Source organism: Anguilla anguilla, chromosome 9 (assembly GCF_013347855.1).
Source record: "Anguilla anguilla isolate fAngAng1 chromosome 9, fAngAng1.pri, whole genome shotgun sequence".
NCBI lineage: Eukaryota > Metazoa > Chordata > Actinopteri > Anguilliformes > Anguillidae > Anguilla > Anguilla anguilla.
The window spans coordinates 53,089,938-53,103,761 of record NC_049209.1 but is presented as its reverse complement, the minus strand read 5'-3'; the positions used below and the strand labels follow the sequence as shown (position 1 = coordinate 53,103,761).

The 13,824-nt window shown below is 49.1% G+C and overlaps 3 protein-coding genes across 3 annotated transcripts in view; 2 read left to right on the top strand and 1 right to left on the bottom strand.

The window, feature by feature from the left end:
- Positions 1-431, top strand: part of LOC118235445 (apoptosis-inducing factor 3-like) — a 12,430-nt gene extending 11,999 nt beyond the window's left edge. Inside the window, exon 19 of the mRNA XM_035432836.1 lies at positions 1-431. This exon is cut by the window's left edge and continues 10 nt beyond it. Coding sequence (XP_035288727.1) covers positions 1-24 — 24 coding nt within the window. The 3' untranslated portion in view covers positions 25-431.
- Positions 432-7,015: 6,584 nt separating this feature from the next.
- On the top strand, positions 7,016-9,390 carry LOC118235149 (refilin-B-like). The gene is made up of 3 exons (XM_035432206.1): positions 7,016-7,688; positions 8,191-8,282; positions 8,889-9,390. Exons 1-3 carry the CDS (start codon positions 7,497-7,499, stop codon positions 9,208-9,210), a joined length of 606 nt encoding a protein of 201 aa, XP_035288097.1. The 5' UTR covers positions 7,016-7,496; the 3' UTR covers positions 9,211-9,390.
- Positions 9,391-11,069: 1,679 nt separating this feature from the next.
- On the bottom strand, positions 11,070-13,824 carry c9h17orf97 (chromosome 9 C17orf97 homolog). Its single transcript, XM_035432205.1, has 2 exons — positions 13,128-13,824; positions 11,070-11,725 (listed from the first exon to the last, which is right to left on the bottom strand). Exons 1-2 carry the CDS (start codon positions 13,375-13,377, stop codon positions 11,313-11,315), a joined length of 663 nt encoding a protein of 220 aa, XP_035288096.1. The 5' UTR covers positions 13,378-13,824; the 3' UTR covers positions 11,070-11,312.

Sequence of the window (13,824 nt, the reverse complement as noted above, 5' to 3'; positions counted from 1 at the left end):
CTGAGCTGGCTGAAGCTGCCCTGATGGCGGAGGTGTGCCCAGCTGGAACACGGAACCCTCCCACCTGCCAATCACATCACCTGTCCTTCACCTTCTGGAACCCTCCCACCTGCCAATCACATCACCTGTCCTTCACCTTACCCGTTATGCTCTTCACCTGTCCATTTCCTTCATCTTCTCTTTCTCACTGTCCACTCGATAAAGCACAACCCACATGGGATTTAAAAACCATCATTTAAAAGAGAAATAGCAACCATTGAGACTGAGATATGGTTGCCATTTGGGGAATTTAAAAAAACAAAACATTGTTTAAATGCATTATAGTTCCCGATTGAGAGATTTTTAAAAATACTGAACAGAATCAGCTCCCCCTGTGGTACGAACCCCAGATTCTCCATCCATCCATCCATCCATTATCTAACCCACTTATACCTGCTCGGGGTCGCAGGGGGTGCTGAAGCCAATCCCAGCATGCATTGGGCGAGAGGCAGGAATACACCCTGGACAGGCCGCCAATCTATCGCAGGGCACACACACCATTCACTCACACACTCATACCTATGGGCAATTTAGAGTCTCCAATCAGCCTACCTGCATGTCTTTGGACTGTGGGAGGAAACCGGAGTACTCCACATAGAAAGGCCCAGGCCAGGACTCGAACCCAGGGCCTTCTTGCTATGAAGCGACAGTACTACCTGCTGTTGGTGTACTTAAAGCAATTTTTCAGTTTTTCCTTCCTGTTTAAACTTTCGTTTAAACATCAGACATGCTGTCCCGTAACCAACGTAACTGCCACTGCGGTCTCATCGAACCCGCGGATCGTGTGGGGCCGCCACACAGCCTTAGAGAGTAGATATGAATATTGCTGATTTGAATATGAACGCTGATGTCACTGAGCAGAGATCATTCCGCACTGTGTGTGGAGTCTAGTCCTTCGCGAAGCGCCTTTGCGCTGCTTCTGAATGTACAGACTTTTAAAATAAAAGCACATCTGTCACAGGTTTCGCCCGGCTTGATTCGGTTCCTGAATTTCTGAATTCACAGACAAAGAATTGAAGAGAGCAATAATCATAGGATTTTCTGTGTCATACTTTTAATGTTATATTTGCTGCAGCGTTCTTAATGGTACTTACAGACAATGTCCACTAGAGGGCCCTCTATGCTCTGCTTGAAGTCTGCAGTCTTCGAGTATGGCACGTTGACATGTTGAGATTTTCTTGAAAAACACAGACATTTATTCTGTTTAAACAAGACCCAGTCTCTCAAAATCTCACATTTGTTTTCTGATGTGTCATTTTGTTTCCTGAAACGTGGTTAACAGGTAACACACACACACACTCACTCTGTCTTTCTCATACACACTCGCACATTCTCTCTCACATACACACACACACTCTCACACACACAAACACAATCACACACACAAGCACACCCTCTCATACACACACACACTTTCTCTCACACACATGCACACACACACACACGCTTTCTCTCTCTCACACACGCTTCCTCTCTCTCTCACACACACACACACACTCTCTCTCTTTCTCATACACACACTCTCTCTCTCACACACACATTCTCTCTCTCACACACACACACTCTCTCTCTCTCTCTCTCACACACACACACTCTCTCTCTCACTCTCTCTCACACACACACACACACACACACACTCTCTTACACACACACACTCACACACACACGCACACACTCCCAGCAGCTGTGTAAGCCAAGGACAGGAGAGGGGGAGCAGCTCCACAGGGAGCGCCGTGCTCTGGCTGGGAGGTCAGGGCGTCGCCCGAAACGCAGAACCACAGGAACACAGGACCCAGAGGGAGGGGCTGTGACACACCCTGCAGGCAGGGCGGGGAGGGGAGGGGCAGGGTACAGGAACGCAGGACCCAGAGGGGGGGGCTCTGACACACCCTGCAGGGCGGGGGGGGGGGGGGGGGGGGCAGGGTACAGGATGGGTGGGACAGAACCATCCCACGAGGGGGCAGGGGGGGTTACAGGGACTTCCTGTGTTCCAGCTGACAGTGACAGACACCCTGGGGGAGGAAACTGATGCTGTACTCTCAGGAATGAATGAATGAATGAATGAATGAATGAATGAATGAAACGAGGCACCGCCCTTACAGAGGGAAATACAACTACAGTACATGACCGCAGCTGCCATGGTGAAAAAACACAGCTAATATGGCACCGAAAGTTCAAAGACCTTTAGGGAGATTATTCCTCAAACATTACAGCACAGTCCTTCCAGGCTGAAGGTTTATGATGTCATCGTTTGGGCTGAGAAACGCGAAATTTTTTACTTCCACTGGCACGCGCAAGGAGAGAAATCTTGGGCCCCTGGTCAGGGTGACAGCTGGCATACAGATCCCAGCATGCATTGCAGGTGGGAGGAGTCAAATCACAAGAAGAATGTACCCTTGATTCTGCAGCCTCCTCCTACGCACTCCATAACATAAAAGCATCACCTGGCAACATGTATTTTATGTCTCCATGTGCATGCACCAGTATATGTGTGTGAGTGTGTCTGTGAGTGTGTCTGTATGTCTGTGTGTGTGTGAGTGTGTCTGTGTGTGTTTGTGAGTGTTTCTGTGTGTGTCTGTGTGTGTGTGTGTGAGTGTGTCTGTGTGTGTGTGTGTGTGAGTGTGTCTGTGTCTGTGTGTCTGTGTGTGTGTGTCTGTGTGTGTGAGTGTGTCTGTGTGTGTCTGTGTCTGTGTGTCTGTGTGTGTGTGTGTGTGTGTGTGTGCGCATAACACCCTGTATGTGTGGTTTTACTTAAAGAGGCTCTTAATAAAATCCCAGGACAGCTGAAGCCAGCTGCTAACGTTTGTCTGGCTTTGAACTAGAAAAGAAAGCCATGCTGCTCCATCCTGTTCCATTTATACTGGGCTGGACTACAACCACACCACTCTGCGCCTTCCACACTACATTTCCCAGGGTGCAATGCTCATCTAATGCTTCATGCTGTTAGGGTTGGATTTTAAATCCAGTTAAACTGGGGGTTGTTCGGATGGCCAGATTTGGAATTTGGCCCGTTTACTGAGGAGCCCTCTGCACTGCAAACACCCCAACAGTCTGCACAAAGGTCCATTAATGCTGAACCTGGCCCAGCCAACCAAGGCCAGGCCAGCTTCTCAGCTGACAGGATATGCGTCCTGCTCGTCATGGTCATTTCCTGTGTATTGCTAACTCCTGTATTCATGTGTGACAGCCCTGCACCCGGCAACCAGGAGAATCAGAGTCGCACCAGAGAAAACAAGATTTCGGGAGGGGGGGGTCCTGGTCTGTGCAGGACCTCTGCAGGGTAATGTAAGAACAGGCTGTGTGTAAGGGGGATTCACCCCCCACCCCATCCTGCCCCATCCCTGCTGAGCACAAAGGGTTAATGGGGCAAGGTCATGGAAGACAGGCACAATCCACAACCCCCACCCCACCTCCACCACTCTGGAAAAAAAACATGTTGTGGTCAAGTCTTCAAAGCTGTGTATCACATTTCACTGAAATGCAAATTCACTCATGGGGAAGGAAAAAAAAAAAAAAAAAACGTACACAAAAATCTAGCTGAGGAGAGTCTGGTCTGGCTGGGTGCCGAACTGCTTGTGTTCATTAGCACATGTACAGAACATATACACCTGGCTGGCACATTCATTAGGAAAATATCCCTTTGAAAAATTAGGCATGCCACTTGTTTCTGTGGGTTCAGCTTGTGAGTCATCTTTTAAAGGTCAGTGTGGGGAGGCTTGGCTTTTATGGCAGATCCCAGATCAGCTGAACCAGAGCCTTCTGCTGACTGCCAACCAGCAAGTGTGACACTTTATTACCGATCCACGATCAGCTACTATGAATGGGATGGGAAAAAATGAAATCTATTCTCTACTGCTACCTCTCTCTCTCTCGCCTTTCCCGCAGAATGTAGCTCAGAAAGAGGGAGAGAGAGGGAGAGAGGGGGAGAGAAAGGGAGAAAGGGAGAGAGAAAGAGGGGGGAGAGAAAGGGAGAGAGGGAGAGAGAGGGAGAGAGGGGGAGAGAGAGAGAGACAGAGAGAGAGTAAAATGTGGATCGCGGTTGCGCTGAGCGTGGTCTGTAAATGGGACACACGTGTTGCTGCCTCTGTCGTGTGACCTGCGCCTTGAATATGTTTCCCATCGCGGCGTGACTGAGGAGGGGGGCCAGTGCCCCCCCCCCCCAAACCCAACTCTAACCCTAACCCCACCCCCAAACCCAACCCTAACCCCACCCTCAAACCCAACCCTAACCCCACCCTAACGCCCCGCAAACACGAAGCCAACCCCCAGCTGCCCCCCTACCTGGGAATAGAACCTGCAAACTCGGAGTCACCAGCGCAGTTCCCAGGCCATTACGCTGCCCTGTGGAATTCAGCTGCAAAGCACCAAACTCAGCCAAAAGGAACCAATAAAACTCAACTCAGCCATACGGAACCCAATAAAACTCAGCCAAATGGAACCCAGATGGACAGATCCCAATCAAATCAATTCCACCACTCTTCGGTGATGGATTCCTCAGTTCTGAGAGTTCTGCCCACCTTTAGGTGAGAGCTGGGGAAACTGTTCGGTTCCCAGATATGCCCCCTCCCCCCACTCCAGGACAAAAAAATGAAGGGGCAAGCCAGCTCCGCTGTCCCGTCACAGATCACCCTATCCTCCACAGATCCTCAGAGTCCAAACCGCTCCCATGCGTTTGGGAAAACTGGCTACGGAATGTTAAACACAAACTTCAGGCCAAGCATTCACACTAGCCAGGGGAAGAACAAAAGGCCTGCCCCCTGCTGGCCTGGAGGAATGCATTCACGCATTTATTTATTGCACGCCCGTCTGTACGTGGTCCCCCAGAACCCCCCCCCCCCCCCCCTCCCCCTCCCCCTCCCCCCCCTCCCCCCCCCTGCCCCCGCCCCCTCCCCCCTGCCCCCTGCCCCACTGGCTCCAGGGTCCTTTCTCAGTAAATTACTCTGTAGAGAGAGGAAGTCCTGCAGACTCCAGACAATCCAGAGTACTGCACGCACACACACACACACACACACACACGTATACATACACACACACACACACACACGTATACATACACACACCAGGCACACACACGTATACATACACACACCAGGCACATACATTAACACACAAACATTTACACACACAGACACACACACACACTCTCTCTCTCCCTCACACACACACATATGCATACTCAAACATACATACAGACACATACACACACAGAAACACACAAACACTCTCTCACACTCTCACACACACACACACACTCACTCACAAGCACACACACACACACACTCACTCTCTCACAAGCACACACACACACAGAAACACACACACTCTCTCTCACACACACACACACACACACTCTCTCACACACACACACTCTCTCTCTCTCACACACACACACACACACACACAGTCTCCACCCTGCACTACGTCCCCAGGCGACAGGGGGAAGGAGGTTTGTGGGTCATTTTCAGAACCGCTGTTAACCATGTGTTCCTCTGTTTTGCTTAAATGGCATCGCAGACCCATCTGGTCTTCCTTCAAATTCCTTTCTTTCTCCCCCCCCCCCGCCCCCACCCCGTTTTCCTAAAGTAAATTCAGCAAGGGATGGGGGCAGGGAACCCCCCCTTCAGTAACAGTACCACCCCCTGCCTCCCCCACACCCTCTCTGGCTGCAACTGCCATAAACTCTCTCATTATGGCTGCATAATCACCAGTTCAGTCCGGGCTGACTGTGGGAAAACTGCTCGGCCTTAAGACACGCGGATCTTGGAGCTGGAGCGACAGTCTTTGTTCCAGTAGTACAGGAAGCTAGTCTCTCTGTTTCTCAACCCCGTAAAGACTGGACGTGAGCTTAATGTGAGGAGCCAAGGTTAGATATCTCCCCCTGTTCTGCACTGACCTGGACTGGACTGCCCGCCCCACCACCCACCCCCCCTCGTTGGTTGTCATGGCGACTGAGAACGGTTACGACTCTAGCTGGTTGCCGGGGGTGGGGACGGAGAGCGCCCGGAGCATTCCAGAACACCTCTGCTCTCTTCCAGATGCCCAAACAGAGCCCCTCATTCTGCTCATTTATTTATTTATTACAGAAACTTCCCTGTTTCCTTGTTTTAGAAGTTGCTCGGACCCTGATGGGAGTTTTATTTTGCAGTGTTTAAATCACAGGCAGCGCTTTTGTGTCGAGGTCCCAGAGTCCCACTCTCTCACTCGACCTTTCGCTCTGTTGTTCATCTCTCTTTTCTCTCTTTTTCCATCCTTCCTTCCCTCAGGTTCTCAGGGATTCTGCCTCTCCTCTGTGCGTTACTCAAACACAGAAGTCCCTGTGTGTGTGTGTGTGTGTGCCTGCGTGCGTGGGTGTGTGCGTGCAGTAATGTGCGTGCATGTTTGTATGTATAAGTACGTGTGTGCATGCACATTTGAGTGAGTTGTGTGTGTTTGTGTGTAAAGATACATGTGTATGTGTACAGGTATTTGTGTGTGTGTAGGTGTGTGTGGATGTATGTTTGTGGGAGACACGGGTATAAAAGTGAACTGAAGGACCCAGAGGTTTCCAGAAACATCCTGATGTGGATTATGTGTATACTGAATGATGTATATTTCTCCTGATGTACATTAAGTAAAAGTGTATGTGTTACAAACCCCAAGGTTGCTCTCTCTATGTACTTATTATTACATTATTATATGAATTAAAATAAATTTTAAAGGTTTTCTCCTGTACACTTTCCCGTTTTAAATGACGGACTTTCACGGATGTGGCACGCGCAGTACCGAACGGTAAACCTCTTCCCTTTGACACTGAAGGGCTTGAAGCACCCACTCCGCAAGAAAGGAGCCCCAGCGGAACTGGGACAATGCCAGGGAGAATGGGTCGTGCTCTTGAAGTGGTTTCCTGAAGCACGCCAATCAGCCCTTTTGGGGGGGGGGGGGGGGGGGCGTTTAAAAACCCAACCTCCCCATTCCCTGCTGAGCCGTAGGAGAAACAATGAGAGCTTTTGAGTCGGGACAGTCTCCAAGCGTCACACACAGTCAGACGAGCGCTACCTTTCGCAGAAGGATCACACGGGTTTGCGCGCCCGGGAATACAAAAACAACAAATATATAACCAAAAAACTAGGATAGAACAAGACAGCTGCTAAAAAAAATATCAACGAGTAAGTGCTCCCTCATAAGTTCTTACAGTAGGCTGCGCGCTCTGATTTGAGTGGAGACTTTTGCCGCCAGTGAGCGGCGCAAACCGCACTGCAAAAACAGCCGGAATAGCCATTCTCAGTGGAATACTGCTTTGCGCAGAAATCTAAACTGAACGGATTTCTCGTTTCCCCTGGCGCGCGACTGTACCAGATTGCTGATGCAGTAAAAACAAAAATTTTGGTTGGAGCTGAATCGTGAGAACGTGCATCAGAAATTTTACGTGTCAAAGTTTAAATCTCGGGTCTTCGTTTCGCCTACTTTTCTCCGAAGCCATGGTGGGCAGACTTGACTTGCAGAGCGGTGACGACCCCCTCGACATCCGCTGCAAAGCGGAGAGGACGCTGGACAGCCCGGACTCCGGGCTACCCCCGAGCCCCAGTCCGACCTCCTGGCTCCTGTCGCCGATTGGCGACGACAAAGGGGCGTGCAGCCCGGTGTCTGAACACGACGGCGGCGGAATAACGGTACGAGTAAGCCAGAATGTTTAAATCTGCATTTAACAGACGTTTTATTTAAATGGGATTTTACTTTGTAATTCTGCGAATGACTCCATCCAAATAAATAAACGTTGCCGAATGTTTAAAAAAATAAAAAATAAAAAAATTAAATTTCCATTTCACTGCGGTGCACGTATGCATGTGTACACTCGTAATTAAGGGGGGGGGGGAACTGTTTTCTGAATTAAAGGAAAAGCCTCGTTGAGTTCATCCCTCATATTCGCTCGTTACTTTGCCCGTACTGACAAATTTCTACCATCATTTATTCTTATTAACCTGACATACACCTGTGTGATGACCTATATTGCGCAGACATGCAAGCCAATGTTTTTCACTGAAGCAGTTCTGGTTGAACAGCAGCTCACTCAAGCGCGAGAAGACTCCGCTCTACCGGTGAATCGCAACGTTAATCTTCTGCCTTCCAATTCCAATGTCTTTAAAAAAAAAAAAAAACATCATAACTTTGCAGGGTCCCGTGCTGCCAGGTTCATTCCCAAGGTTCCATCAGCTGTCCTACGGCGAGGGCGTGGAGCTGCAGCCCCTCCCCCCTACAGAAGTCCGGTAACCCCATCCCTCGCGGGCCGCCGCAAAGGCTTTTTAGTTGCTTTAGAACTTTGGGTCACATGACCTGACCCCGCGCACATCTCATTGTGTTAACTGACGGGCTTCTCTGTACTCTCAGATCTTACACACTCACCTACACATTTAGAAGTGCAGAAATTACATGACTGGGGTAAAATACTTTGGAACATTGCATGTGAAATGTAAGTCAATTGTTCAAAAAAAGGACCCAAAACCTGGTCCTTGAAAGCCACAGGGTCTGCTGGGTTTCATAGTTACTCAGCACTTAATAGATCATTATTCTTTAACATCCAAAACCAGCAGAAACCCGTGGCTCCCCAGGACCAGGGTTGGGGAATCCATCAGAACCCCACTTCTCCAGGATCAGGATTGGGGATCCTTAGCCTATATCTTATACTCTCACAGACAGTGCATCGATAGAGTTCTGAATATGATTGGATAAGACTGGGATCTGTGGGAGTGTTCAAATGTTACTGAGATGTAAAAGAGTTAAAGTACCCGAAACACGTATCTGACTGCTGATTGGTTCGGAGAGTCTGTGAGGCAGTGGGCGGGGCTCACACGGGTGTGTCTACCTGCCGGCAGGTACACGTCCAGCGTGCGCTACGCCTCGGACCGCCACTTCATCCAGGGGGTGTACCTGCAGCCGCGCGGCCTGGAGGTGGAGTCCTGCAGCCAGACGGTCCTGGCGTTGGCAGGAAGCACCTGGAGGCGGTACCGGACTCACCTGGAGCTCCTCCCCCGCCACCGGCCGCTGAGCCACACCAGCACCGCCATCGTGTTCCCCAAACACGCCCACACCGCCTGCCGCACGCAGCTGCTCCACCACGACGGCGGCAGGAAGTCCGCCTGCCGCTTCCTGTCCAGCGTGGAGCTGGAGCCCCGAGAGGGCGGGGCCAACTGCTGAGGCTCGCCGCCGACTGGAGCGTTGTCTCCTAAAGCCACGCCCCCTACCATGAGACACGCGCACGCACACACACTATACACACACACACTTACAACCCTCACCCTAACCCTAATCCACAACGCAGACACTCATACAAACAATGATACAAACCAATTAAAACACAAATACTGCCTATCTGTCTGTCTGTCTGACTGACTGACTTCCTGTCTGTCTGACTGCAGCAGGACCGTTTCACAAGCTGACGGTTGATGAGCAAACGCATGACCGCCTGGTGACGTCGCCATGCAGCAAGCCTGCCGCAGCATCACTGCGTACTAAACGTGCTAAACGTGCTAACGTGCTAGATGTGCTAAAGGACGGTCGTGCTGTTACCCAACATAAGGGGGATGTATGGCATCACGTTTGTTTCATTTGTGGTTGTAACTGAGAGAGAAGGGGACCGAAATGCAGTCTGAGATGCATCAACAGTAATTTTACGCTCCAGAGCCAAGGGTGGCCGTGATTGGAGCTTTTTTTTTTTTTTTTTTTTTCAAACTTCAACTGCCAAAACGGAAAAAGTAGCTCAGCTTCGGGGGAGAGAAACGGTTTCCATCGAGGCTCCAGACAGTGAAAGGCGTTCACAGCGAGGCAATACAGCGAGGCGTGCTAAATCCTTGAAGTGATGAAGTGAAGTTAATTTAAGTTAATTTACAGTTCACATTTCGTTTTTTGATGTGCAGGGTGCAAGTCATGAATATGATGTTCTGTTCCTTTGAAGTTTAACTGCATAGCATTGTGGGTCGGTATGAGTGTTCTGAACTGTGCTCTGTCCAGCCAATTCTGGTTTTATTCTACAAGTGAAAAAGGAAGAAAAAGAAGCCTTGTCTGTGTATCTAACAAGTTTTTACAGATACAAAATGTACAAAAACCCTTAACTTTTAACGTTGAAATAACAGGAAAGTTTTTTAGTCACATATTTTAATGTGTGCAACCATTTTTAAGCAAAAACATCCGGTTTATAAATAAGAGGAATACCCGTATTTGGAGGCTAGAGAGATAGCCGTGATGTCTCCATGTATAAATAAGAACGGTGTTTCTTATGGGACATCAGGACACCACCACTTCAGTTTAACATGTTTTACATCATGTATCCATGGGCTGACTTTTCAGCAAAAGTTTATAAATAAATGTAAATTAAAATGAGCGCTTCCCTGTGGTTTTTTTTCCATAAGCACCAAAGCAGCACACCTAGGCCTGAGGTCTGTGAGCATCGCTACAAAAAACACACATTAATTTTGCCTACACGTGTATCAACAATTTCAAAGAAATTACAACAAAATTGTGTCAATATGATTACTAAAAGGCACTAGTCATTACTAATAATGGCAACAGTCCTAAGGCACAGAGTATCTGTGTGAGGTCATGTTTAAATTAGATGAGAGTTAGCAGTTCAAAGGCCCGGCACAATTCACTAGCACCAACGGCAACAAAGACAGCAAAATGTCCTCCTAATTTGTCACATCATCACATGCAGCTGACAAGTCCTTGTTTTCCCCAGTGAAGATCAATGACCTGTTCTTTTTCCATCAACAAACTTCAGCCGGCAAATTGCCTGCAATGTACAGTCAGGTGTTGTAATGTGGTTTTTTGGACCACAGCGCCCTCTGCTGGCAACTTAAGAGAACTGATTCTCAGCTTGATAGGAAATCAGTAAACATGGCCATAGTCCTGTAGTGTTTTAAAAGCATCACTTTGGGAAAATATTCTCCATTTTCCTAGCTTATTCCATAACCACACTGTACATTGCATTTGTAATATTATATTCCTATAGTGTTGCATATTAGTGTACTGTAAACACGTATCAATGAATAATTATTTTTTTGTGATTAATGGTTCAGAGGTATTCCTTGAGATCTTGCTTTTAGAAACGGCCGATAGATTTTCTGGGTTTAAAGAAGCTGCCATTTTGTTTTTGGCTCTCCTCCAACACAAGCTCCGCCCCCTGAAACATCCAAGCTAGTCCTGAGTGACAGCAGGAGAGAGAGAGTTTTTGTGAAAACGGTCCCGCGCACCACTGTGAAGCGTTTGGTGGTTTACGGAGTCTACGCCCGCCCCTCTCCGCCCTAAATTAAGTGGCCCCACGCCTGACCCAGAGTGGGCGTGGCCGACGCGGTGGGCGTGGCCTCTCCGTGCAGCTTCACCTGGGTGCTCAGGTAGTAGCGTCTGCGGCGGTTGGCTCTGTAGACCTCCAGCCTCTCCTCCTCAGCCGCCGGGTCGGCCAGAACTCCCTCCCACCTCAGGCTCTCCTGGGCCGGACCGCTGGGGCCAGTGTCCCCTGGAGGCGGGGCTGGGGGAGGATCAGGGGGTGTGGCTACAGCTGGCTCCTCCTCCTCCTCCTGTATCCTCCCGCTTCCCCTCTCTGTGCACACTCTGGAAGGCTGACCTTTGACCTTCGGCTTTCGGACAGCGAGCCTCTCCGCGTCCGGGCCGCTCTGCATGGAAGAGCTGCTGGAGACCGTCTCGGATGGCACTTTATCTGTGAAAGAGCGGGGGTTTATAAGACAGGCCGGGGGTTTATCTGTGAAAGAGTGGGGGTTTATAAGACAGCCCGGGGGTTTATCTGTGAAAGAGTGGGGGTTTATAAGACAGCCCGGGGGTTTATCTGTGAAAGAGCGGGGGTTTATAAGACAGGCCGGGGGTTTATCTGTGAAAGAGCGGGGGTTTATAAGACAGGCTGGGGGTTTATCTATGAAAGATCGGGTGTTTTAGGACAGGCCAGGGGTTTATCTGTGAAAGATTGCGTGTTTTTAGGACAGGCCAGGGGTTTATCTGTGAAAGATCGGGTGTTTATAGGACAGGCTGGGAGTTTATCTGTGAAAGGTGAAAGAACGGGTATTATTAGGACAGGCCGGGGTTTATCTGTGAAAGAGAAGGGTTCTCAGGACAGGGCGGGGATCTATTTCAGATAGAGCAGGGGTTTTATTTGTAAGAGGGTCGGGGTTAATAGAGATAGTCAGTTCATCTGAGAAAAGGCAGGCATTTTCAGGAGAGAGACTGGGGCTTTAAGAGAGCAGATTTATTTCAGTGGTAAAAGAATTTATAGGAGAGAACAGGGCTTATTTGAGAGAAAGGGAGAGAGTGAACCAGGGTTTTATTTGAAAGACTGGATGTTTATTTATGATTTGATTACTTTGAGAAAATGACAGGGTATATCCTGAGGGAGGATGGTGGGTGTTATTTAGAGGTAGATAAAGAGACACCGTTTGTGTTATAATTTGACCGTTGCCTGCCTTTCAAATAAAACCCATTTGTCTGGGGATGAGGAGGTGGACAGGAGCCGTTGCCAGGCTGACGGCCGTCTGGGGCCTCCGAAAAAGCGCGAGGGTGACGGGGCGGAATTGAGTTACAGATTAATCCCGCCCTGGCATTTGAGCGCCTCGGTCGCGCGGGCAGCGGCGTTCCGTCACTCCAATCATCACTCGTTCGCACCGACGGGGAAAACAACACCTCCATAACACCATCTTTAACTGCGAAGCCCAAGGCCCACGGAGTCCTTGGTGCTCCATCCATTTACGATATGAGCCAGAAATCTGTAGCCTAACTGTAAATATGCCTCGCGATAATTTAAACCGAGGGATCAAATGTTCTATATCACAGTGAAACGTAGGCTACTCAGAGCTGACATAACACTTGAGATTGCACTGTGACCGCTCTACCGCATGGATATGTGAACTAGAAGTAACACATTTAGTCATACGAGCGGCAGTAATATTCAATATGGCTTACGCGGCTAGATTTAATTAGCTACGCCCGAGGCCTATAATCCTGACCACAAATGTCTGTTTATAATTCTCAAAACAAACAATAAACACGCCGCTTTATTAATAACTTAAATGCAATCCTTATAGCGGCATGTAAATGCATATCAAAGCACAAACCTGCATCGTCGGAGTTCGAGGGCGTACTGGAGTACCCTCGTTTCTTTGAGCCGCTGCTCGACTTCTTTTTGTCGTTTTTCTTCTTTTTCTTCCTCAGTCTGTCTTTGACCTCGAGTTGCGGAAGCCGTGTACTGTCCTTCGCCTGGCCAAGGGAAGATATTGCGGCGGTATCTTTCTTCGCTCCGAGTTCAGGGGCGCTAGCGACTGCCCCCTTCTCCCGTTCGCTTCGGTTTAAGGTCAAAGTCGCCATGGCTGGAAACCCCCTCCTCTTCTAAAGTTGAATTAACCAGAAACTTACTACTCTAGTTTGCTAGACAATCACTCGCTACCTTCCAGTTCACCTGAAATCACAACAGAGTTTGAATTTTCATTTTGCCTAACAAGCTTCAGTTCGATTGTTTATCCCGTTCATAGCGTCGGACAATCAGTGCATTGATAGCCCCGGCTCTGAACGATGGGCTTTCTCCGACGGAAGTGCCTGAATAAAACAAGGCTCTGTGGGCGTGCTGCCAAGAGACGCGTCGCCAGGGCAACAATACAAAACTTACGACATTCCCCAAAGATATCTTCGGTGCGCTGCGTAAAACTGCGCAGATAACTCTGTGCTACGTATGGACGACTCAACACGTCCCTTGCTCATCTCGCTCTTTGTTCAGACTTTAGTCTACCCACTAATGTTCAGTGAATCTTTTCCAAA